General features: G+C 43.3%; 1 protein-coding gene and 1 long non-coding RNA gene across 7 annotated transcripts; both read right to left on the reverse strand.

Moving 5' to 3' along the window:
* Positions 1-389: 389 nt before the first annotated feature.
* LOC126985315 (cullin-1-like) lies at positions 390-20,271 on the reverse strand. Its single transcript, XM_050840069.1, has 18 exons — positions 20,019-20,271; positions 16,082-16,239; positions 15,606-15,680; positions 15,179-15,331; positions 14,988-15,065; positions 14,485-14,625; positions 13,801-13,900; positions 9,602-9,756; positions 8,880-9,073; positions 8,245-8,353; positions 7,526-7,786; positions 5,433-5,615; positions 4,749-4,898; positions 3,981-4,099; positions 3,770-3,854; positions 3,153-3,335; positions 2,487-2,657; positions 390-1,991 (listed from the first exon to the last, which is right to left on the reverse strand). Exons 2-18 carry the CDS (start codon positions 16,232-16,234, stop codon positions 1,911-1,913), a joined length of 2,391 nt encoding a protein of 796 aa, XP_050696026.1. The 5' UTR covers positions 16,235-16,239; positions 20,019-20,271; the 3' UTR covers positions 390-1,910.
* LOC126985318 (uncharacterized) lies at positions 9,764-13,286 on the reverse strand. 6 transcript variants are annotated; one of them, XR_007738500.1, is made up of 4 exons: positions 12,147-13,286; positions 11,939-12,042; positions 11,633-11,802; positions 9,764-11,579 (listed from the first exon to the last, which is right to left on the reverse strand). It is a non-coding gene; the product is annotated as an uncharacterized LOC126985318 (long non-coding RNA). The 6 variants fall into 6 exon arrangements; XR_007738501.1 differs by having other exon boundaries at positions 9,764-11,802; positions 12,200-13,286; XR_007738498.1 differs by having other exon boundaries at positions 9,764-11,802.
* Positions 20,272-21,807: the final 1,536 nt, after the last annotated feature.

Below are 21,807 nucleotides of genomic sequence, written 5' to 3' on the forward strand. Positions count from 1 at the left end.
ACCATCCAGGACAACGTGTCACGAGGCCACACGTGGATGTGACGACTCGGCTAAATCACAAACCCAGCGTGGCGGTGGTGAGGTGATGAGCAGGATCAGCAAGCCGCCCCGCCGCGGCCAGGCCAGCGATGCGCTGCACCGCCGCCCAGCTCGGCAGGACTGTTGTGGTGGCCACTGCCGCCGCGAGCCTCTGCTTGGCATAGGCTTTGGAATACATGGTTGGTGGACACGGGTATCAGCAGGTACTTCTGTCGGCTGTTGTGTGGGCCGCCGCCGCCGCTGCCACGGTCACTACACGCCTGGTTTGTAGTCTTAAGAAAACAAGTCACAAACTGAGACTGAAATGGCTATATTGATGCAGCAAAACTTACAACAAAGAAACAAAAGAGCACAAGTGTCAATTTTAATGAGAAGCTTCTTACTTAACTTGTAGACTTAACAACTGGAGGATGAATTACTGTAGTAGTAACTTCTGGCTTATTTGATGAACCTGCAACTGGCTTTTGCTCAGACAATTTTGACGTTTCCCTGCAGTGGTCAACATTTAGAATGTAATTGTCGTACGAATTACGTTAACATCGTCAAAAAATAGGATTAATACCATACACATGTAATATATATATATAATCAGTAATTTTTGTGAATTATAAAAAAATTATTACTGTAGTATTTACATCTGTCTTAAGGCCTGGCATGATATACGGGAGACCAGAAATCATGTTCCTTTAACTCGCTAGCGATGACGCGACTGAAAGCAACCCAAGAACTCCCTGAACCGCCGCCTCCTTGATGACCACGGGACCTTCCTCTGGACCACTGGCAGACCTGGACTGACCACCTTAATATTCAGATCACAGCATGAGCATTTATACACTAGTGTGTGTATGCATGGGGCTATACATAGAGACGGGACTGCACACTACAGGTCCCTCCAGACTCATCCACACGGTGTTGGTTGCAAAAATAATCACATAACCTATTCTCTCTGCCTCAGGAGTCTTGGCCAGCAGCCTCCCGTCACCCTCCCAGCAGACAGAGACAGACAGACAGACATCACCCCTACAATGCCATCTGAGTGGATCTTACGCGCTTCCCGAGCTGGGAATGAAAGACTTGATTCTTATAAAATGCTTTGATGTTGAGGAGTAGGATAAAACGTCACACAACCAGACGGAAAGTGGAATAACGTGAAAATTTGACAACTAAAAAGAACCGAGTGAAATCGTCTGATGTGGGGTGACACAAACGGTGATGATAAAATGTAACTCTGCACACGACCTGAATGACACACTCGGAGACGCCACACTCACTTCCTTCCCTATCGACGACACACGAGACGGACAAGAGAGAGAGAGATAAAGAGAGACAACCCAAGAACCAACCAACCAACCAACACCCGCCGGCCACACAAGCACGACCACACCTGATGGACGAAAGTACAAACGCAGCCTCGTAATAATATCCATGTGTAAGCCTTCCTCGACCCTCCGGAAACCTCACTAATTTTTTTCGTGGCGGGGGAGGGAAGGGAGGAGATAAAAAAAAAACATTATGACCCAATAACTTGAAATCGGGGAGGTAACAAGGGGAAAAAAATAGGTAAATATGCCCCCGAAGTACGCCACCAGTAACCTAACCCTTGGACGCCCTCTCTATGCCGTTCGAAGTGAGCCGTTACAAGCATTTTAGGACGTATGGACGCGCTTGGAACGTTCGACCTTGGCTTACCCCCTCACATGACCCCACCCTACCCACCCCTCAACCCCCCGTCAGCTACAGCAAGGCTTGTGTGTGTGTCTGTGTGTTTGTTTCGCTACGTCGCACAGTCACACAAGCTACTACTGTGCTAAGCTCTCGCCCTGATAGTCCCGCTTCAGTTTCTTCTATACCCTCTTCGGCGCTACCTTCCCTTATGCCAGGTAGCTGTATGTGTCCTTCTGACCATCTATTCTCTCGAGGTATTCCTTCTCAATGAGGATGTCGATGCATCTCTGGAAGGGGGAGAAAGGGAGCCAGTCAGTTGTGGTGAAGGGGAGTTTTGGAGGATGTTGTTTGGTGCTAACTAAACCTCGTGGAGAAGGAAGAGTGGAGTACCAGAATGAGAAGAAAGAGGGAGGATGTTGTATGGTGCTAAATAAACCTTGTGGAGAAGGAAGAGAGAGGGTGGAAGAACAAAGAAGGGAGAAGAGACAGCTGATGTGTGTGTGGAGGAGAGAACGAGAGAGAAAGTAGAACAGAAGGAAGGAGAGAGAGAGAGAAAACAAAGAACAAAGTGGGAGAGAAAGAAAGGAAGTGAGAGATAAGATAGAATGAACAGTGTGTATGAGAGAGAGAGAGAGAGAGAGGGGGGAAAAAAATGAAGAAAAAAAATATATACATGAATTATAAGCCACAAAACGGCATTCATTAACCAAAACAAAAACCTCCACTAACGAAAGGGAAAAAATACCACTACAACCACCACCACTACTACTAATACTACTTGCCTTGATAGTGGGCACCCGGGGCTTGAATCTGGGCGTGAGTTGGTTGAGGACTTCCATGAGGAGCTGTTGGTGTTTGCAGACCTTCCTCATCTTCATTATTCTCACAATTGCCGCCTGGATCAGCAGCTTGCGGTCCTCCTCTATGTGCTTGTGAGTCAGCTCCTGTTCAATCTGAGGGTGGGAAAAGAGGCATTTGGTTAGGAGGGAGAAAGGGAAGGAGTAGTAGAGGACAGTGTGAAAGTTATGTGTATGTGGTTAACCGTGTAGCAGCGACGGGCCAAATTTGTGCCATGATTTTAACCCCCAAAAATAGATGATACATACACTGATCACAGATACTTTGATATATATTATGAAGTGTTTTGTGTGAGGGGTGATTTTTTCTCATTTTTCTCGCTTAGAGGTACCAATAAGAATCATGATCCTCGCTGCTACCGGGTTGAGTGTAGGTGAAATCCGTGTCAATTGCAGCGGACAGGTCAAGTAAAATTCAGATGCTCTTCCTCCTCCCATTCCTGTCATCCCCTGCTCTCCTAAGCAATTAATCCTTTCCCTGTCACCCTCTGTCCTAACTAACAAATACAACTTCACACAAGGATTAGGTTTGCATGTTAAGTTTTCAGCTGCCAAGAACAGACAGACTGGGACCACAAGGGCAAGACTCACCTTCATCTCCGTCTTCATGGGCACGTTGATGTTGACTCGGAGCTTCTTGTTCTTGTAGCCGACGAACAGGTTGACCCTCGAGTCCAGCGACACGTCCTCGTCATCCTCGGAGATCAGCAGCTTGCACTTGAGGAGAATCTGAACCACTTGGAGGAGGATTTCTTGAGAGATTCCAGTCATTTCCTGAAACACAAGGAATGAAGTAAAGAATGAAATGAATGAAATAAGAAAAAAAGGATAAATAGGTAAATAATAAAACAAAATAGATAACAGACCTGACTACAAATTCTTAGACAAAATGAAACCAAGAACTTGAATAACATAATAAAAAGTTTGGTTTGCTGTCTACCTTTCCTTTCCTATCTTCCCTTCCCTTCCCATTCTCCTTCCTATCCTCCCTTCCCTTCCCCTATCTCCCTTTCTTTGCTTACTCTCCCTTGCTGTCTCATCCCTTAATAATCTTACCTTCCTCTCTCTCCCTTACCTTCCTTCCTTGCCCTTCCCTCCCTCACATTCTCCTTCCTATCCTCCCTTCCCTTCCCTTCTTCATCTCCCTTTCATTACTTACTCTCCCTTGCCTTCTCATCCCAAAATCATCTTCCCTTCCCTTCCCTTACCTGCAAGTGGCTGACGCTCCAAGACACGGCGTTGTTGAACTGAAGCAGGACAGCCATTTGGAAGGTGGAGGCCTGGAGCGTATACCTGAAAACAAGGGAAAGACAGGTAGCATTGGGGCATGTGTTACACCTGCACTCATTAAGAAACAGGAGGAAGGAGACCAAAAAAAAAAAACGATGAGAAAGTAAAGAAAAAATCAATCTTCCTCACCTGTTCTTGAAGCAATTGGTTACGATCTCCCCTTTGGACAGATGGAAGAGCCAGTTGAGTTTGCGTCCGCTGTGCTGGCCGGAGTAGAAACCAGTGAACCGCGACACACTGCGCTCCAGCTGGCGAGGGATGGGAAGGTAGATTATTGGGGGGACTAAAAGAAACTATGCAAAGTAAAATAAATATGGGTGGGTAATACTCTTCATAGTTGACGATCGTAGAGAATGAAGGTAAATATTATGCAAAGTAAAATAAATATGGGTGGGTAATACTTTTCATAGTTAACGATTGTAGAGAATGAAGGTAAATAAGTAGAGAAATAATAAAATAGGTGGGGGATAGTTTTGAATGTTGACAGAAGGGGTGAAGACAAAAGAGATGAGAATGAAATAGGCCAGGAATCCATTTAACTTGACAGAAGGGATGAAAATAAATAGGGTGACAAAATAGGTAAAAAAATGGAGTAGGACAAAAAATAAAATAAATGGGAAAAAAATACTTGTTCAGAATAAAGAAATCAGGAAAATAATAAAGTGGGTGAAAAACTTGATGACTAACCTAACATAGCACAGATAGAAGAAAGGAAAGCAGAGTTAATGGTATAAATCAAATACTCAAACAGGCACTGAAATTAATCAAAAGAAATATAGATGTGGAAATACTTAAAAATTCCCTACAAAAAAGGTTAACTGAAGATGTTTTATAAGGACAAAAACATTAAAACTGGAAAGATAACTGTGTGTGTGTGTGTGTGTGTGTGGGACGTACCTCATGTGGGAGGGTGAAGGTCTGGGACTGTTGGAAGGGCCAGGACCCAGATGACAGCACCTGGATGGCAAAGTCCAGGTCCAGGGGCTCATTGCTTCCGGCGAGGTGCTTCCGGAACTGGTCATTGAGGTCCTTGGAAACGCCGATGTCCTGTGAGGGGAAAGGAAGGTCACCAAAGAAGTAGTATCCAGCAGGGAGAGATTCCTAACACTATCCTTCACTGAGTATGTATGGGAAGGGATAGGGAGTGTTATAGAGGCGAAGGGAAGGGAATGTTAGGGAAAGGAGATATGGCGAAGGGAGTGGAAGGGAAGGAGAGGGAAAGTCAGGAAGGGAAGGTAGAGGAAAGGGAGTGGAAGGGAAGGTAAGATAAGGTCAGGAAGGGGAAAGGGGAGGGAAGGTAGAGGAGAGAGAGGGATAAGAAGGGAAGGAAGGATAGGAGAGGACAAGGAGGGAAGGGAGAGAAGAGAAAGGGAAAAGAATGGAAGGGAAGAGAGGGTAAGGAAGGATAAAGGAGGGGAGGGAAAAGAAAGTATTGAGACTGGAAGGAAAGAGAGAAAATCCCTTCCCAAACTGCACACACTCTCAGGCACATACCCCCCCCCCCCACACACACACACACACACACACTCTCAAGACACACACCCACACATCACCTTAATCCTCACACCCTACCACACCCACCTGGAACATGCGCTGGAGTTTGGAGGTGTACTCAAAGCCACACGCCTGTTTGAGCTTGGAGATCATGGAGGCCTCGGCGTCGTCACTGGCGGACATGTGCTGCACCAGACGCTTGGCCAACATCTTGCTGTAGAACTTCTGGAACACGTCCTTGTCCTCGATGTACTTAAACACGATCATCACCTGGGGAACGAGGGAGGGAGGGAGGTTAGCGGGATAGGGGAGGGGTGGGTTAGAAGAGGCTGAGTACTTATCTTTTATTGGGTAGGTTAGGTAAGGCACAAAAAGGTTACTTGACACCCTAAATTTAACCTAAACGAACCTAACAAAACCCCAAACTTGTAAATGAGACTTTCTATACAACAAAGTGAGGTCATTCTTAGTTGATTTATATCATATGGGGCTGGCTATCATGTGTTTGAAAATACCCTCAACTTAACCTAACCTAACAAAACCCCAAACAATCACAATGGGTCTTGACTCAGAAAATTCATATATGCCTCCTTAACAATGAGACTTTCTATACAACAAAGTGAGGTCATTCTTCATTGATTTACACCATAAGGGGCTGGCTATCATGTGTTTGAAGATACCCTAAACTTAACCTAACAAAACCCCAAACAGTCACTATAGGTCTTGACTCAGAAAATTCACATATGCTGCCTTACTAATGAGACTTTCTTTACAACAAAGTGAGGCCATTCTTCATTGATTTATACCATAAAGGGCTGGATATCATGTGTTTGAAGATACCCTAAACTTAACCTAACATAACCTAACAAAACTCCAAACAGTCACTATAGGTCTTGACTCAGAAAATTCATATATGTTTCCTTACTAATGAGACTTTCTATACAGCAGAGTGAGGTCATTCTTCATTGATTTATACCACAAGGGGCTGGCTATCATGTGTCTGAAGATATCCTAAACTTAACCTAACATAACCTAACAAAACCCCGAAGTTACTATAGGTCTTGACTCAGAAAATTCATATATGTTTCCTTACTAATGAGACTTTCTATACAGCAAAGTGAGGTCATTCTTCATTGATTTATACCATAAGGGGGTGGCTATCATGTGTTTGAAGATACCCTAAACTTAACCTAACAAAACCCTAAACAGTCACTATAGGTCTTGACTCAGAAAATTCATATATGTTTCCTTACTAATGAGATTTTCTATACAGCAAAGTGAGGTAATTCTTCATTGATTTATACCATAAGGGGCTGGCTATCATGTGTTTGAAGATATCCTAAACTTAACCTAACATAACCTAACAAAAACCCAAACAGTTACTATAGGTCTAGACTCAGAAAATTCATATATGTTTCCTTAATAATGAGACTTTCTATACAGCAAAGTGAGGTCATTCTTCATTGATTTATACCATAAGGGGGTGGCTATCATGTGTTTGAAGATACCCTAAACTTAACCTAACATAACCTAACAAAACCCCAAACAGTTACTATAGGTCTTGACTCAGAAAATTCATATATGTTTCCTTACTAATGAGACTTTCTATACAGCAAAGTGAGGTCATTCTTCATTGATTTATACCATAAGGGGCTGGCTATCATGTGTTTGAAGATACCCTAAACTTAACCTAACATAACCTAACAAAACCCCAAACAGTTACTATAGGTCTTGAATCAGAAAATTCATATATGTTTCCTTACTAATGAGACTTTCTATACAGCAAAGTGAGGTCATTCTTCATTGATTTATACCATAAGGAGCTGGCTATCATGTGTTTGAAGATACCCTTAACCTAACCTAACCTAACAATACACACAGAATAAGGCACTGACACCCTCCCTCACTCCCTCCCAAAGACATACCAGATTCTGCATGAGACAGAAGAGGAGGACAAAAAGAACCTAACAGGACACTCCCCACCTTTCCTCCACACCTCCTAAAGACGTACCTGGTTCAGCGAGAGGGAAAAAGAGGACAAAGGAGAACTAAACAGGGCACTCCCCACCCTTCCTCCACACCTCCCAAAGACGTACCTGGTTCAGCGAGAGGGAAAAAGAGGACAAAGAGAACTAAACAGGGCACTCCCCACCCTTCCTCCACACCTCCCAAAGACGTACCTGGTTCAGCGTGTCCTCCAGCTCCGCCTCCTCCGGGTTCTTGGACGACTTCTTAAGCAGTAGATCACAGTACTTGGCCAGGAGCTCAGGGGACTTGGAGGAGGAGTTGGGGTGCTTGGTGACGCTGTTGTTGTTGATAAATCGCCCGCATGCCTTGTCCAGCGCCGCGACGAAGCCCGTGTCGTTATTGAAGGCGGTGAGCACGAGGGAGTTATATTTCCGGTGCACCTCGAGAATGGTCTGTACGTATACCTTGGGGTCCTGGCGGTCGGCCATCGGGTACGCAAGTCCAGGATGTTGGGGATGAAAAAAAGAGTGTGTGTCAGAAGAGTGCGAGAGAGAGGTTTAGTTTTATACTGAAAGAGATCTGTTAGTTGTGTTTACATGGAATTTATATCGAGAAAATGACTTAGTAAGGGAGAGTTTATATGGTCACAAGGTACTTAGATATTAATTTCTTACACACACAGACATATAAAGACACACACACACACACACACATACATAGGGAAGAAGGTATATATGTTAACTCAAGTCTCTCTCTCTCCCACACTCTCTCTCTCTCTTGCCAGTCACACACACACAGACATACACAAGGAAGAAGCTATATATGTTAACTCAGTCTCTCTCTCTCTCTCTCTCTCTCTCTCTCTCTCTCTCTCTCTCTCTCTCGCTCGCCAGTCATTCCCTTAGGCTAGAACATAAGCACGGGATCAGACCTCACTCACATTAATCGCCGAGTCGCCACATCGGTCTATGGCAGCAAGACCCTGGTTGGTTATGTGTTGTTCCAGGAGCGTCCTCAGCTCTCGGAGGCCGTCGGGTATCCTGCAGGAATGAGGTAGGATGATATAGGATGCCTGGGGTGACGTGGATGGGAGATGTGTTTAATGAGTGAGTGAATGGATGGAGATGTTAATAAGTGGATGAAGTGAGTGGATGGAGGTGTGTGTGTGTGTGTGTGTGTGTGTGTGTGTGTGTGTGTGTGTGTGTGTGTGTACAACTTCTAATGCTTGTAAAATGCATAAGAGAAATTAATAAGGAAAAATAATTGAGTTAGATGCAGTTTCCTACTCCTTTTAAAATATGGTGTGAATAAAAAAAATATATTATCGTGTTTTTAAAAGCTCACACACACACACACACACACACACATGTACAGGGTCATCACACAAACACAAACACACACACACACATACACACTCACCATACAGAAGCTCCCCCCCCCCACACACACATACACGAAAACTCACACCATCTTCCACACCCACACACACCGAAACACGCACACACACACACACACTCTCATACATGCACAGAAAACATGGGTCGTCATACATACACAAACACGCACCTTGACACCAGCTGGTACATGCGGGCGAGGTCTTCATTCTTGTCGTCATTGAGCAGGTGCTGGAACTCGTTATGGAAGATCTCAAGGTGCTTCTCAATCAGGACTTTCTCACACGTCTTTCCGAGCTTCTCCAGCGTGGTCTCGTGGAGGTAGACTTGGACGCGACGCTGTTCCTCTAGCAGTCTCGTCTCCGCCTGGTGGGATGTAGAGATGAAGTAGGGAGGTGTGTGCGGAGGGGAAGGGGCGAGGAAAGAAGGAAGGAAGGGAGGGAGGTAGTTACATGGAAAGGGATGGAAGGAACGGAAACTAACTATCATCTATTCCTTCCTTTCTCCCTCTCTTTCCTTCCCATTCTTGTCCTCTACTTCAACATAGGGAGGTGTAGTGAGGAGAAAGATGGGGAAAGGAAGCGACTGAGATAAGGATGCAGAGAAGGAAGCGGCTGATTGAGGGGACGAGAGGAAGGAAGGGAGGTTGTTAAGAAGGGAAGAGGAAGGAAGGAAGGAAGGAAGGAAGAAATTGCAGAGAGAGAGAGAGAGAAAAGAGGAAGCCAGTCACCCATATCTTAGACCTTTCATTCACTCACTCAATCACTCAAAAAATAATAGTTAGCAGAGAAAGAGAGAAAAAAGAAAGCCACAATCACCCTTATTGTCATGATTTCATTATTCAAAAATAGCCCCATCTCAAACCTTTCTAACCTCACTCTCACACTCACTCACCTTCTTCATATACTCCGTGACAGGGTTGTTGCGGAGAAACTCGGTGCTCTCTCTAGTGTAGAACCTCTCCGTGTCCTCCAGGAAGGTGTTTTCAAAGGACTCGCGGTACACGGACAAGTTCTGACCCCTGGCGCTGGGCTCATCTTCGTTCAGGCCTGCGGGGAAGGAGGGAGGGAGGGAGGGGTGAGGTGGTGGGCCGGGCTGGTCTATGGTGGGTTATGGTGTTAGTGAGGAAAGGGGTGAGTGAGGGGCTGAGCTGTTGGGTCATGCAGGGTAAGACTTCTTTATTCCCCTAGTTTTTTTCAGCTACGTCTAAGGGAGAAATTAATATATAGTGTGTGTTTCTTGCTTTACTACATCTGTTGAGAAAAGTTAATGTGTTTTTATGTGTATTTCGTAGCATTAAACACTTCCTGAGTGGTTGGACGCTTTATGGCTCTCCTCCATTCTACTCTGTCTTCTGCCCGATGTTCATCCAGTCCCATCAATGCCAAGTCTTCCTGTATACACCTTCTCCACGTTTTCCTAGGTCTACCAACTGGTCTCCTTCCTTCTACCTCCAATCTCTCCAAAACTCCCAGCACTGTATCCTCCCCTTACCAGGATTTCTTACCTGGATGTGGACACGCCCCCTCCATAAAACTGTGTCATGTCTCCAACCAAAACTGCAGCTGATGATTTTCATGAAGATGGTCGGCTAATATGACATCACAAAATGGCAAGGACAACTACTAATTTTCAATACCCAGCCAATAACAACAATCCAAACAAAACGCCCAAAGAACAACCAAACCACATGGCAATCAAACTCGTACAGGATCTGACCAAGATGCTTGCCCGGCTGGTGCTTGAAGGAATTCACCGAGGTGACAGAAACAACATAATCCGGCAAGCTGTTCCAAATGTTAATCACTCCCAATGAGAAGAAGCGGGCTCTCACATCAGTGTTACAACGGGGGACATGGAGCTTGTAGGAGTGACCTCTAGTGTCCCAATTGTGATTTCTTGTCAGCAAATGTTCAAGATTGGGACAAAGTCTCACGCCCACTTTTATCTCAAAATGTTCACTTGTTTCTCCACTAATTTTGACACATGCAGATGCATCCTCATAAAAAGACTTTATTGCATTAAGCAGTTTTCCTCCCACACCATATATCTTTAAAACCTCCCAACAGTGTCACTGATATCAGAATTAAGCCAAGCCTCACACACACCACATAATGCCACATTACAGCTGGACAGTAAATATACAAGCATTTTAACTTTATTCACCAAACAATTGAAATTCAAAAGAATAAAAGTAATAAAGAATTTATGTACAAGGACATTAACATCAGCATGTTTGGAACCGGAGAGGTCTAATGATCATTCTTGTGGGGCCAACAGTACCAGGACAGGCCAGGGGGTCAGGCTCAGAGGACACAGGAGCAGACGCAAGGCTTGAGCCACTACCTAATCGGGTTGCCTGACCGGGCAAAGAACTCGTGTCAGTAAGACTGGCAGCCCTCTTTCTCCGCAGTTCCTCTCTCTGGTTATAAGTGAGATCCCTAGAAATAAAAACCTGTGCATATTGGCTGTTAAATAATTTGTTGCTCCTTGACAATAATTCCTGTTTCAAGTTGGAATTGGGGATTTTAGCTCTGACTAAGGAAGGAGAAATTGGTACAATATCAACCAAGGTAATCGGGTCCAGTCTCTCTGGCAATAGGAAAGAGGCATGATACTGTCCTTCCTCTTCTCTCTCTCACTCAACTCTCATACCTCTTCTCTGATCATGGTATGCATATGTCTGTCAGTCCTCCCTTCTCCCACAGAAGCAACGCTGTTCCTTTGAGTCTCAGAGATCCGTAAATCAATGGATTTTACTGAATTACTGAGACCAGCAATGGTGTTGAACATCTGCGCCAAGCATTCCTGAAGTGACTGAAGGTCAGGGTTGGCAGGTGAACTTGAGTTAACAGGGGAAGCTAATCTGCATCTAGAGCACATATACTTCACCCCCTTACCCTGGTGCTTCAAGACTTCCTTCACCTAGAGCACACCTACTTCACCCCCTTACCCTGGTGCTTCAAGACTTCCTTCACCTAGAGCACACCTACTTCACCCCCTTACCCTGGTGCTTCAAGACTTCCTTCATCTAGTGCACACCTACTTCACCCCCTTACCCTGGTGCTTCAAGACTTCCTTCATCTAGTGCACATCTACTTCACCCCCTTACCCTGGTGCTTCAAGACTTCCTTAATCTAGTGCACATCTACTTCACCCCCTTACCCTGGTGCTTCAAGACTTCCTTCATCTATTACCCTGGTGCTTCAAGACTTCCTTCATCAAGTGCACCTACTTCACCCCCTTACCCTGGTGCTTCAAGACTTCCTTCATCTAGTGCACACCTACTTCACCCCCTTACCCTGGTGCTTCAAGACTTCCTTCATCTAGTGCACCTACTTCACCCCCTTACCCTGGTGCTTCAAGACTTCCTTCATCTAGTGCACACCTACTTCACCCCCTTACCCTGGTGCTTCAAGACTTCCTTCATCAAGTGCACACCTACTTCACCCCCTTACCCTGGTGCTTCAAGACTTCCTTCATCAAGTGCACACCTACTTCACCCCCTTACCCTGGTGCTTCAAGACTTCCTTCACAAAATCTGAGGGAAGGCCAGTGCAAGCTTGTGAGCCATGGCACCACTCGCTGCACTCACCACAGGCAATGCCCCCTCCTCATCATCCTTAACAAGAGGTAACAGAGGGCAGGAGTAGCAGTTGCAGCAGGGGTCCTCTACCCCCAACTACTCCCCCTCCCAGCACTCATCCTCCTGGTCACCACACCCCAACCACGGCCAGCACCACACTCAGCATGGCCAAGGCTAAACCCCAAACATAAAAAAATAACAAAGAGATAGGAGCCAAAACTGTTCCAGGGACAGTAAAACAATTTATGGAAGAAACAAACAACCCGTCACTCACCAACGGGCTACCAAACAATCCACCAGGGACAACCGGCCTGACCTCGGGACAGACCAAACCAAACCAAAACACAAGAAAAGCTCCTAAAACACAACACCACACCCAGAAAACTACAACAAGACCAAAAAGACAAAGACTGACCGTAATAAAATACAAAAGAGAAGCCGGGATATACCACAAAAAAGAAACCGGGATATACCAGTCCTAGTACTCGGTAGACGGCAACGCGGGTAGAGAGCACACAGGAACACACGCCCGACCAGAACGCCTGCCAACAGCCGTCCACTGCTCTCTTTACATGTCCAAACCACTGGAGTCTTTCCCTTCTGAGCAATGTTTCCAGGTCCTCTACTCCACATCTGTTAGCTAGATTAAACACTTCCATATCTTCATTTAAATCTTGTTCCCCTATTTCTGCAGCTATATCCAAGAGCAAAAATGAATATATAGTGTGTTTTAAATTTCTACATCTATGTCTGGAAAAATTAATGTGTATATGTTTTTTTTAGTGTATATATATGTATGTGTGTTTTTTGTGCTCCTGGGTTTTCAGTTTCAGAATTCTTCCCTTACTCCTGAAACTTGATCTAAGAAACTTGTATATAATGTGTGTTTCTCTAGATCCAGGAGAGGGAGTGTGTATGTATGTATGTGTGTGTTTCTTCAGTGGTAGTGTGTTTCTTCAGTGTCAGACTGCCTTGCTATTCTGCAGTAAATCTATGAAGGAAAGAGAGAGTATGTATGTATGTGTGTGTTTCTTCAGTGGTGGTGTGTTTCTTCAGTGTCAGACTCCCTTGCTATTCTGCAGTAAATCTATGAAGAACTTATATAATGTGTGTTTATCTAGGTCCGGGAAAGAGAGAGTATGTATGTATGTATGTATGTGTATGTTTTTCGTGGTGGTGTGTTTCTTCAGCGTCAGACTTCATTCCCTTAATTTTCTGCAGCTTAATATAGGGGTAAAATTTATATATATAGTGTGTGATTTCTCTTTATACAATGTGTGTGTTCCATTTCTCTGTCTAGGCCTACAAAGGTGTATTCATATTTGTTTTGGGGACATATACGAGTGTTTTTGTGGCGTGTTTCTTCAGCATCCATCCACCCTAATTTCGACCGCTACGTCTAAGGAAGAAATGTATAGAGACGTATTTTGCAGTATCAGACACACACTCCCTTCTCGTCATTCTCGCAACACTCCCTCACGCACGGCTACCTGTTGGTCGTACTCACCCAGCTCCACGTAACAGTTCATGACGCCTGAGACCAGTCGCGTGTTGATCGTCTCTCCGTTCCTCTCCCTCTCAATCAACTTTAATACTGCGTTGGTCACCTGCCAAGACAAGAGAGAGAACGGAGGTGAGAGGAGGAGAAAGACACACAGAGAGGAGATAGAGATGGAAGTATAGGAGGAGAAGGAACAGATGAGAAAGGGAGAGAAGGAGGACAGAGAGAGGAAATGGAGGAACAAGATGAGATAGAAGAAGAGGAGGAGGAGGAACACTAGACAAGAGAAAGATGAGAGGTAGAAATGGAGGAACAAGATGAGATAGAAGAAGAGGAGGAGGAGGAACACTAGACAAGAGAAAGATGAGAGGTAGAAATGGAGGAACAAGATGAGATAGAAGAAGAGGAGGAGGAGGAACACTAGACAAGAGAAAGATGAGAGGTAGAGTAAAAGAGAGGAGGAACACTAGACAAGAGAAAGATGAGAGGTAGAGTAAAAGAGGAGGAGGAAAAGTGGAGGAACAGAGGTGGAACAGGAAGTACACAGAGAAGATATAGGTAAACATGAACAAGAAGAGGAGGAGGAGGAGGAGTTGCAAGGTAAAAGTGGCCTAGTATATAGTGTACCAAGGGTGGCTATTCCCCTGTACCTTGTGTCTTCTTCTACCTGGTGAGTGCTGAAGGCCTTACCTGTTTGTTTAGAGGCTGGAAGAGGTGGTCCCGCCAGGTGACGAGGGCCAGCTGGTAGATCTCGTAGATACCCTTGTGCCCCTCGTCACACTCCCTCTTCACCCAGTGGCGGTTCAGGTAGGCACACACTCCGTTCAACACCTGTGGCGGTAATGCGGGAACTTAGTTGTTTTTGTGGTTTTTATTTTTTGATGGGATGATCATCTTTTTATTGTCTGGAAGTGGGTCAATATTTTTTTTTTTCATCTTCAATTTCATCAAAGAAAACGGCTCACGGACAACATAGTGGAAAAAAAAGCCCACTAATTGCCGCTCCCTTAGAAGATAAAAGTAGAGTAGTCAATTTCGTGAATGAATAGTGAACAGAACAAGACTTTCAAACCTTCCTAAACCAAGTCCTAGGATTCACTCAGCTCAGGGTAAGACAAAAATTCATAAACACAAGAAACAGACATGATATTCAGCTGTCGCCTCTTATACACAAGCAGTCGACATGTCTTTACCTTGCTGGAGAACTGGTACTCCTCCCATTGTCTGGTGTAGAATCTGAGCACCTCCTCATCCATCAGGTCCACACCATCCTGTTGAGGGACGATGAAGTTACTCAAAGGAAGGGTTAAGGAGTGGCCTGAGTGTGTATTACCTATATCAACAAGAGTGTGTGTGTCAATCTACTATCTCCACACCCTCTCACCTTCATAAGCGTGAGAAGGTAGTTCTTGAGGAAGTCTTTCAAGCGTTTATACAGCTCCAGGCCAACAAACTGGGCACCACCGCCCGCCGCTGTGCTCTTCTTGGCCCTCGGACCACTACCACTGCTGCCCGCCTTGGTGGACTGCTGGTGGACCTGATGGAACCAAAACAACATTAATTTTATCAGAGGTTTTTTTTTTTTTTTTTTACAGCTAAGGAGACAGTTCAAAGGCGTAAAGAAAAACATAAAAAAAAGCCCGCTACTCACTGCTCCTGAATAGAGATCAAAGGAGTCCCCAAAAGAGAGATCAACTTCGGGAGGAGAGGTGAGGCAAAAGGGCACTGAGAGGTGTAAGTGAATGGGTTGTCAGTGACTTTATTGATGGCACGCTGTGTTTTGGGGCCCTGTGTGTGTTGGGCTCACTCACCGAGGTGCAGTAGTTATAGACGTGTGTGTAGAGCTGCATGTAGCGCGGCCGAGACATCTCCTGGCTGTTGTACACCTGGGAATGCAAGGGTGTGGTTGTAAGGTTGTGAGCAGTAAATAAAAGTGATAATGATGGGTGAGGGATGTTACTGGTAAAAAGGTAACAGTTTGTATTTATATGGTTGTGAGTGATGAATAAAAGTGATGGTAATGATAATAGTTTGTTCTTTATCATAAACCATAGATAAAAATGTGATACCATACAGAGGAAATAATAAAAACAAACAAAAGAAAAGTAAGGATTATTAATGGGAACACACACAAACACACACACACACACAAGGTAGCTAATGAGGAAGTAACCATTGACTGAGGACACACACACACACACACACACACACACACACACAACCACCCCCCACACACACACACACCCCAACCCACTCCTCACACAAACACACACACACACACACTCACCTGCTCAATCCCTTGCCGCAGGTCACCCCAGATCTGGTCGAGGTCAATCTGCTTCAGGCCGTGCGGGTTGCTGCCGGAGCTGCTGTTGTTCCCGCTGGACCCACCGCCCCCCCCGCTGCCCCCACCCCCCACGCCCCCGCGCTGACCCGACATTCTGCCTGGAACACAAAAATAGATCGTTGGAGTTTTGGGGTTTAAGTTTGAGTGTGTGTGTGTGTGTGTGTGTGTGTGTGTGTGTGTGAGATAAGAGTTCAGTTTTCATGTTTTATTCCTTTTTTCTCTTTTTTTTCTTCCTCTTCATTTTTAAGTTTTTTTTTTCAGTTTTCCTTTTTTATTGATAGTTTTACTTTTTCTTATTTTCCTTCCTTTATTTTCATTCATTCCTCTATTCTCAACACCTCTTATCTTATCACCTTCCTTTTCATTCATTTTTATCATCATTTCCTTTCATTATCTGATCCACATATCTTTTTTTCCCATTCTTCGTCGCCATAATTTCCGCCCTGTCACCCCGCTACGCACCTTTCACTGTCAATACCAAACGTTGAATAAGCAGGATAATGAGTCACAGAGAAGGGCCCAGTCAATGATAAGCGACAAGATGCTATTTTTAATTTGGTCACTGAGATAATGATAGAGATAATGTGTGCTTTGGATTTCATAATAGAAAATGGAAGAGAAAGACCAACTAAGCTAAACTGTCCTTCCTTTTCTTCTTCTAACTCTTCATTGTTACTAGAGAGTGGGACAGTAATTTAATCTGGTTACTTAGATAATAGATAGTGTGTGCTTTGATTTCCACAACAGAGATTGGGACATTAACCCGGCAGCAGCAACGGGCCAAATTTGTGGCTTTACCGTGTAGCAGCGACAGGCCAAATTTGTGGCTTTACCGTGTAGCAGCAACGGGCCAAATTTGTGGCTTTACCGTGTAGCAGCAACGGGCCAAATTTGTGGCTTTACCGTGTAGCAGCGACGGGCCAAATTTGTGGCATGATTTAAACCCCCAAAGATAGATGATACATAAACTGATCACAAATGCTTCGATATATATTATGAAATGGTTTGTGTGAGTGATGATTTTTTCTCATTTTTCTCGCTTAGAGGGACCATTAAGAAACATGATCCCCGCTGCTACCGGGTTAAGGCCAACAAAGCTGAATTGCCCTTCCCTTTCTTCTTTTAACTGTTCAATAATAAATGAAGAAGAATCTAATCTAGTTCCAGTGATGTTTTGCTGTTCCTAAACCCTTATCAATCTACCTCCACCTCCACCTCCTCCTCCTACTACTACTACTACTATTGCTACTTCTGTTGCACCTGCCTCCCATCCTCCCTATGAGCACAATACTTTCACCTCAGACAGCACTCAGGTGGAACACAAAATGCACCACTCTCTAACACTGTATTGAGGGAGATTTGGCTTATGTAGAAGACTTGAGTATATAAGGAAGGGAGGAAGGAAGGAAGGAAGGAGAGGAAAGGAAGGAAGGAAGGAGAGGAAAGGAAGGAAGGAGAGGAAAGGAAGGAAGGAAGGAAGGAAGGAAGGAAAGGAAGGAAGGGAGGGAAAGGAAGGAAATGATAGAAAGAAGAAAATAAAAGGAAAGAAGGAAGGGAGGAAGGAGGGTAGGAAAGGAAGGGATGAAGAAGAGCAGAGGAGAAGGAAGGAAGGAAGGAAAACCAGGAAGGGAAACACACACACACACACAAGGAAGTCGCATCAAAAAAAATAAAAAAAGCTGACCATGACAACTTAAGAAGCCACTGAAGTCTTATCTTTTGTTTGTTTGCTTTTTTTCTTTTTTTTCCACCTATCTATCTTCATCTCATCCTCTGTATCAAGAACTTCTGTAACAGCTGATTATAATGTTTTTTTCTCTCTCTCCATCCGTATCTATTAAGCTTAAGAAACAACTGATTATAATGTGAGAGAGAGAGAGAGAGAGAGAGAGAGAGAGAGAGAGAGAGAGAGAGAGAGAGAGAGAGAGAGAGAGAGAGAGAATGCTGGGAAATACCTTGGAAATATATTGATTAGAAACACCTTTGAGTCACCTCACTTAACACCCCTATAGCTAATTACAGGTAGGTCTGTGTAAGAAAAATAAAGAAAATAGGAGATATATCACAAGGAGGGGAAATATATGGAAGGAAGATACTGGGAAAGACCTTAGACATATATTGATTAGTAAAACCTTTGAATAACCTCGCCAAACACCTCTATTGCTAATTACAGGTAACTTTAGTGAAGGAAAATAAGGCAAACAGGAAATATATCACAAGGACAAGACATATATAGAAGGAAGATGCTTAGAAATTACCTTAGAATATTAGTTAATTAAATATACCTGTACAGAGCCACACTTAATACCTGGATAGCAGATTACAGGTGAGAGAAGGAAGAAAAGGAAATTAGGAACATGGTAATATTTTTTCTCAAGGGCGGATACGGGAGAATTATTGCCCGATGGAAAATACCTGTCCATGACCTGTCTAACACCTGGAGGACTAATTACAGGTGAGATGGGAAGGAAAACAAGGAAAAAGGAAAATGAGAAAGGGTGATTTTCCTCAAGGGCAAAACGAAGGGTGAGAAAAATATTACCTGATGAAAAATACCTGTTCATAACCTGTCTAAGTACCTGGAGGACTAATTAGACCTGTATAAGTACCTGGGAGGCTAATTTAAGGAAAAGAGAAAAAAAGAAAGAAAAAAGCGATTTTTCCCTCAAGGGCAAAAAAACAAGAAAAAAAAAAAAATAGAAAAATACCTGTTTGTGACCCCTGTATAAGTACCTGGGAGGCTAATTACAGGTGACAAAGGAAGGAAAATAAGGAATATAAGTACCTGGAGGACTAATTACAGGTGAGAAAGGAAGGAAAATAAGGAAAAGAGAAAAAAGGAAAATGAGAAAGGGCAATTTTTCCTCAAGGGCAAAACGAAGACCAAGAAAAATATTACTAATGAAAAATACCTGTTTGTGACCTGTATAAGTACCTGGGAGGCTAATTACAGGTGACAAAGGAAGGAAAATAAGGAAAAGAGAAAAAAGGAAAATGAGAAAGGGCGATTAACCCTCAAGAGCAAAACGAAGACCAAGAAAAATATTACTAATGAAAAATACCTGTTCGTGACCTGTATAAGTACCTGGGAGGCTAATTACAGGTGAGATAGGAAGGAAAATAAGGAAAAGAGAAAAAAAGGAAAATGAGAAAGGGCGATTTTTCCTCAAGGGCAGACGAAGGATGGGAAAAATATTACCAGATGGGAAATACCTGTTCACGACCTGTTTAAGTACCTGAGAGGGCTAATTACAGGTCAAATATGAAGAAAAACAAAGAAAAAGGAAAAAAGGAAAATGAGAAAGGATGATTTTTCCCTCAAGGGTGAAACTGATATGGGACAAAACTATCACCTCTCCAAGACCTCATTTAACACCTGGGGGACTAAATTACAGGTGAGACAGGAAGGAAATAAGGAAGAAAAACAAGGAAAAAGGAAAAAGATGAAAAATGAGAAAGGATGATTTTTCCACAAGGGCAAAACTAATATGAGACAAACTATAACTTGTCCAAGACCTGATTTGACACCTGGGGGGCTAAATTACAGGTGAGACAGGAAGGAAAACAAAGAAAAACAAAAACAAAAACAGGAAAATGAGAAAGGGCGATTTTATCTCAAGGGCAAATCGAAGGGTGTGAAAATTAGTACCAGATGAAAAATACCTGTTCACGACCTGTTTACGTACCTGAGGGGGCTAATTACAGGTCAAACGTGAAGAAAAACAAGGAAAAAGCAAAAAGGAAATTCAGGAAAACGAAGAGAAACGACGATTTTTCCCTCAAGGGCAAAACTATTATGGGACAAACTATTACCTGTCCATGACCTGATATGACACCTGGGGGGCTAAATTACAGGTATAAAAGTCATCTTAGTTACCTGGGGAGGCTTGTAGAGTGTCCGGACGAGGGGAAACAGACCGACAGACAAACAGCAAAACTAACAACGGGAGAACTCGTCGTATTTTAGGCCTGGGAGAGCTTCAATAGGCCTCCCTCTTGGTGCTCTCACTGCTCTCCCTCCTCTCTGTCGCCGCCCTTTCCCTGTGGCTTCATTCCCCTCCTGCCATAACACTTTCCAGCCGCGTAAAACAGTGACAGGCCTTCCTACCAGCATGGAGGCCAGCACAGGTAGTGGGGAGGAAGGGAGGCTGGACAGGAATTGGGCCTTATTTAGGGGTTTTTAGTGGGTTTACGGGGTTTATTTAGCTGGTTTTTAGGTTTATTTAGTGTTATTTATTTAGTTATAAGAGTGGAGAGCTGGGTGGTGGCGGGGAAGGTGATATTTTTATTCATTATATACTGGGGTTTGGGGCTTATTTAGGAGGTTTGGGGCTTATTTGGGGTTTTTGTTGGGGTTAATTGGGGTTTTTATATGGTTTTAAGATTTTTTAGGCATTGTTAGGTGAGAAGAACTGGATGGAGTGGTCTGATATGGGAGGCTGGACATCGTTTTCTTCCTTATTTCTCTTATTTAGTGGGTTTCTAGTGGTTATTTAGTGTGTTTTTAATGTTTTTGTGTATTTTTAGGTATAATTATCACTATTTACCAAGCTATTTTATTCTTATTTGTATGTTATGGGATGCAGGTCATAGTTTTTTCGTTATTTGCCTTATTTAGCGGGTTTTCTGGGTTTATTTAGCTCGTTTTTATGGTATTTTGTGTTTTTGTGTCATTATTAGGAGCGAAAAAATTATTAGATCGGTTTATTATAATTATTTCACTGGTTTGGGAATATTGATGATGATGACGATGATCGACCTAAACCAGGAAATGGCAGATGGAATGGCTTTATCTCCTCTATTACAGCATTTTATTACTTCATTTCGTCTCATTTTAATTATCTTTCATGATTAATGTCAGTAGTTACTCTCGAGGGGATTAAATTTATATACACGAAAGACTTTTGGGAGCACCAGGAGATGGGGTGTGAAATAGCTCTATCTCCCCTTATTTACATATTTTACCATGCTATTGTGTCTTATTTTATTATTATTCTATGTTATTTGGGTGCGTCTAGGCCTTATTTTGACGTATAATGGCTATTTGATGTAATATTTTGCTTCCTGGTCCCACTTCCTGTGCTGCCCAGAGATAAGAGCTCGCATAGAATACTTATTAAACCACTTATTCCCTTTGTTCTACGCGGATATATTCTTTCTATTAATTTGATATGAGTCCTGTATTTTTATTTAGGGTATAATGAAGGGGTTTTCTAAGGTATTTTTCACATTCACTTCCCGTCCTCCCTCGCGCGCCATTTTCAAATCGTTCCTCTTAGGTTTAATTTACCGTACGTGGATATATTCATCGTTTAATTCGGTATAAGTCTTGTATTTCTACTTTGGGGTTTGTTAAAGAGTTTTCTAAGGTATTTTTCGCATTCCTTTCCCATCCTGTCTTTTGCGCCATTTCAAACTTATTTTATTTCTCTCTCTTTCTTCTCGTGGGAAATATGTCTCTTTTTTATTACCTAATGGTGTTTTTGAGACTAGTATAGTATATTTAAAGTATTAAGACCCTTTTAAGCCCATGTGGTCTATAAATAAGGGTCTGGGAGGTTGGTTTTAATAAGAATATATCGAATTTGTGCTGTACTTTCTCAAGGGTAGAGCGTGAGGCTTATTATTATTATTATTATTATTATTATTATTATTATTATTATTAT

Source organism: Eriocheir sinensis, chromosome 59 (genome assembly GCF_024679095.1).
Source record: "Eriocheir sinensis breed Jianghai 21 chromosome 59, ASM2467909v1, whole genome shotgun sequence".
NCBI lineage: Eukaryota > Metazoa > Arthropoda > Malacostraca > Decapoda > Varunidae > Eriocheir > Eriocheir sinensis.

Excerpts from the sequence above, each read along its gene's own strand:
- LOC126985315 (XM_050840069.1), bottom strand. The coding sequence starts at position 16,234 with ATGTCGGGTCAGCGCGGGGGCGTGGGGGGTGGGGGCAGCGGGGGGGGC. Across the intron at positions 8,354-8,879 it reads ATGTACCAGCTGGTGTCAAG|GATACCCGACGGCCTCCGAG; the intron begins GTGCGTGTTTGT and ends TCATTCCTGCAG. Across the intron at positions 4,100-4,748 it reads CCTTCACCCTCCCACATGAG|CTGGAGCGCAGTGTGTCGCG; the intron begins GTACGTCCCACA and ends ATCCCTCGCCAG.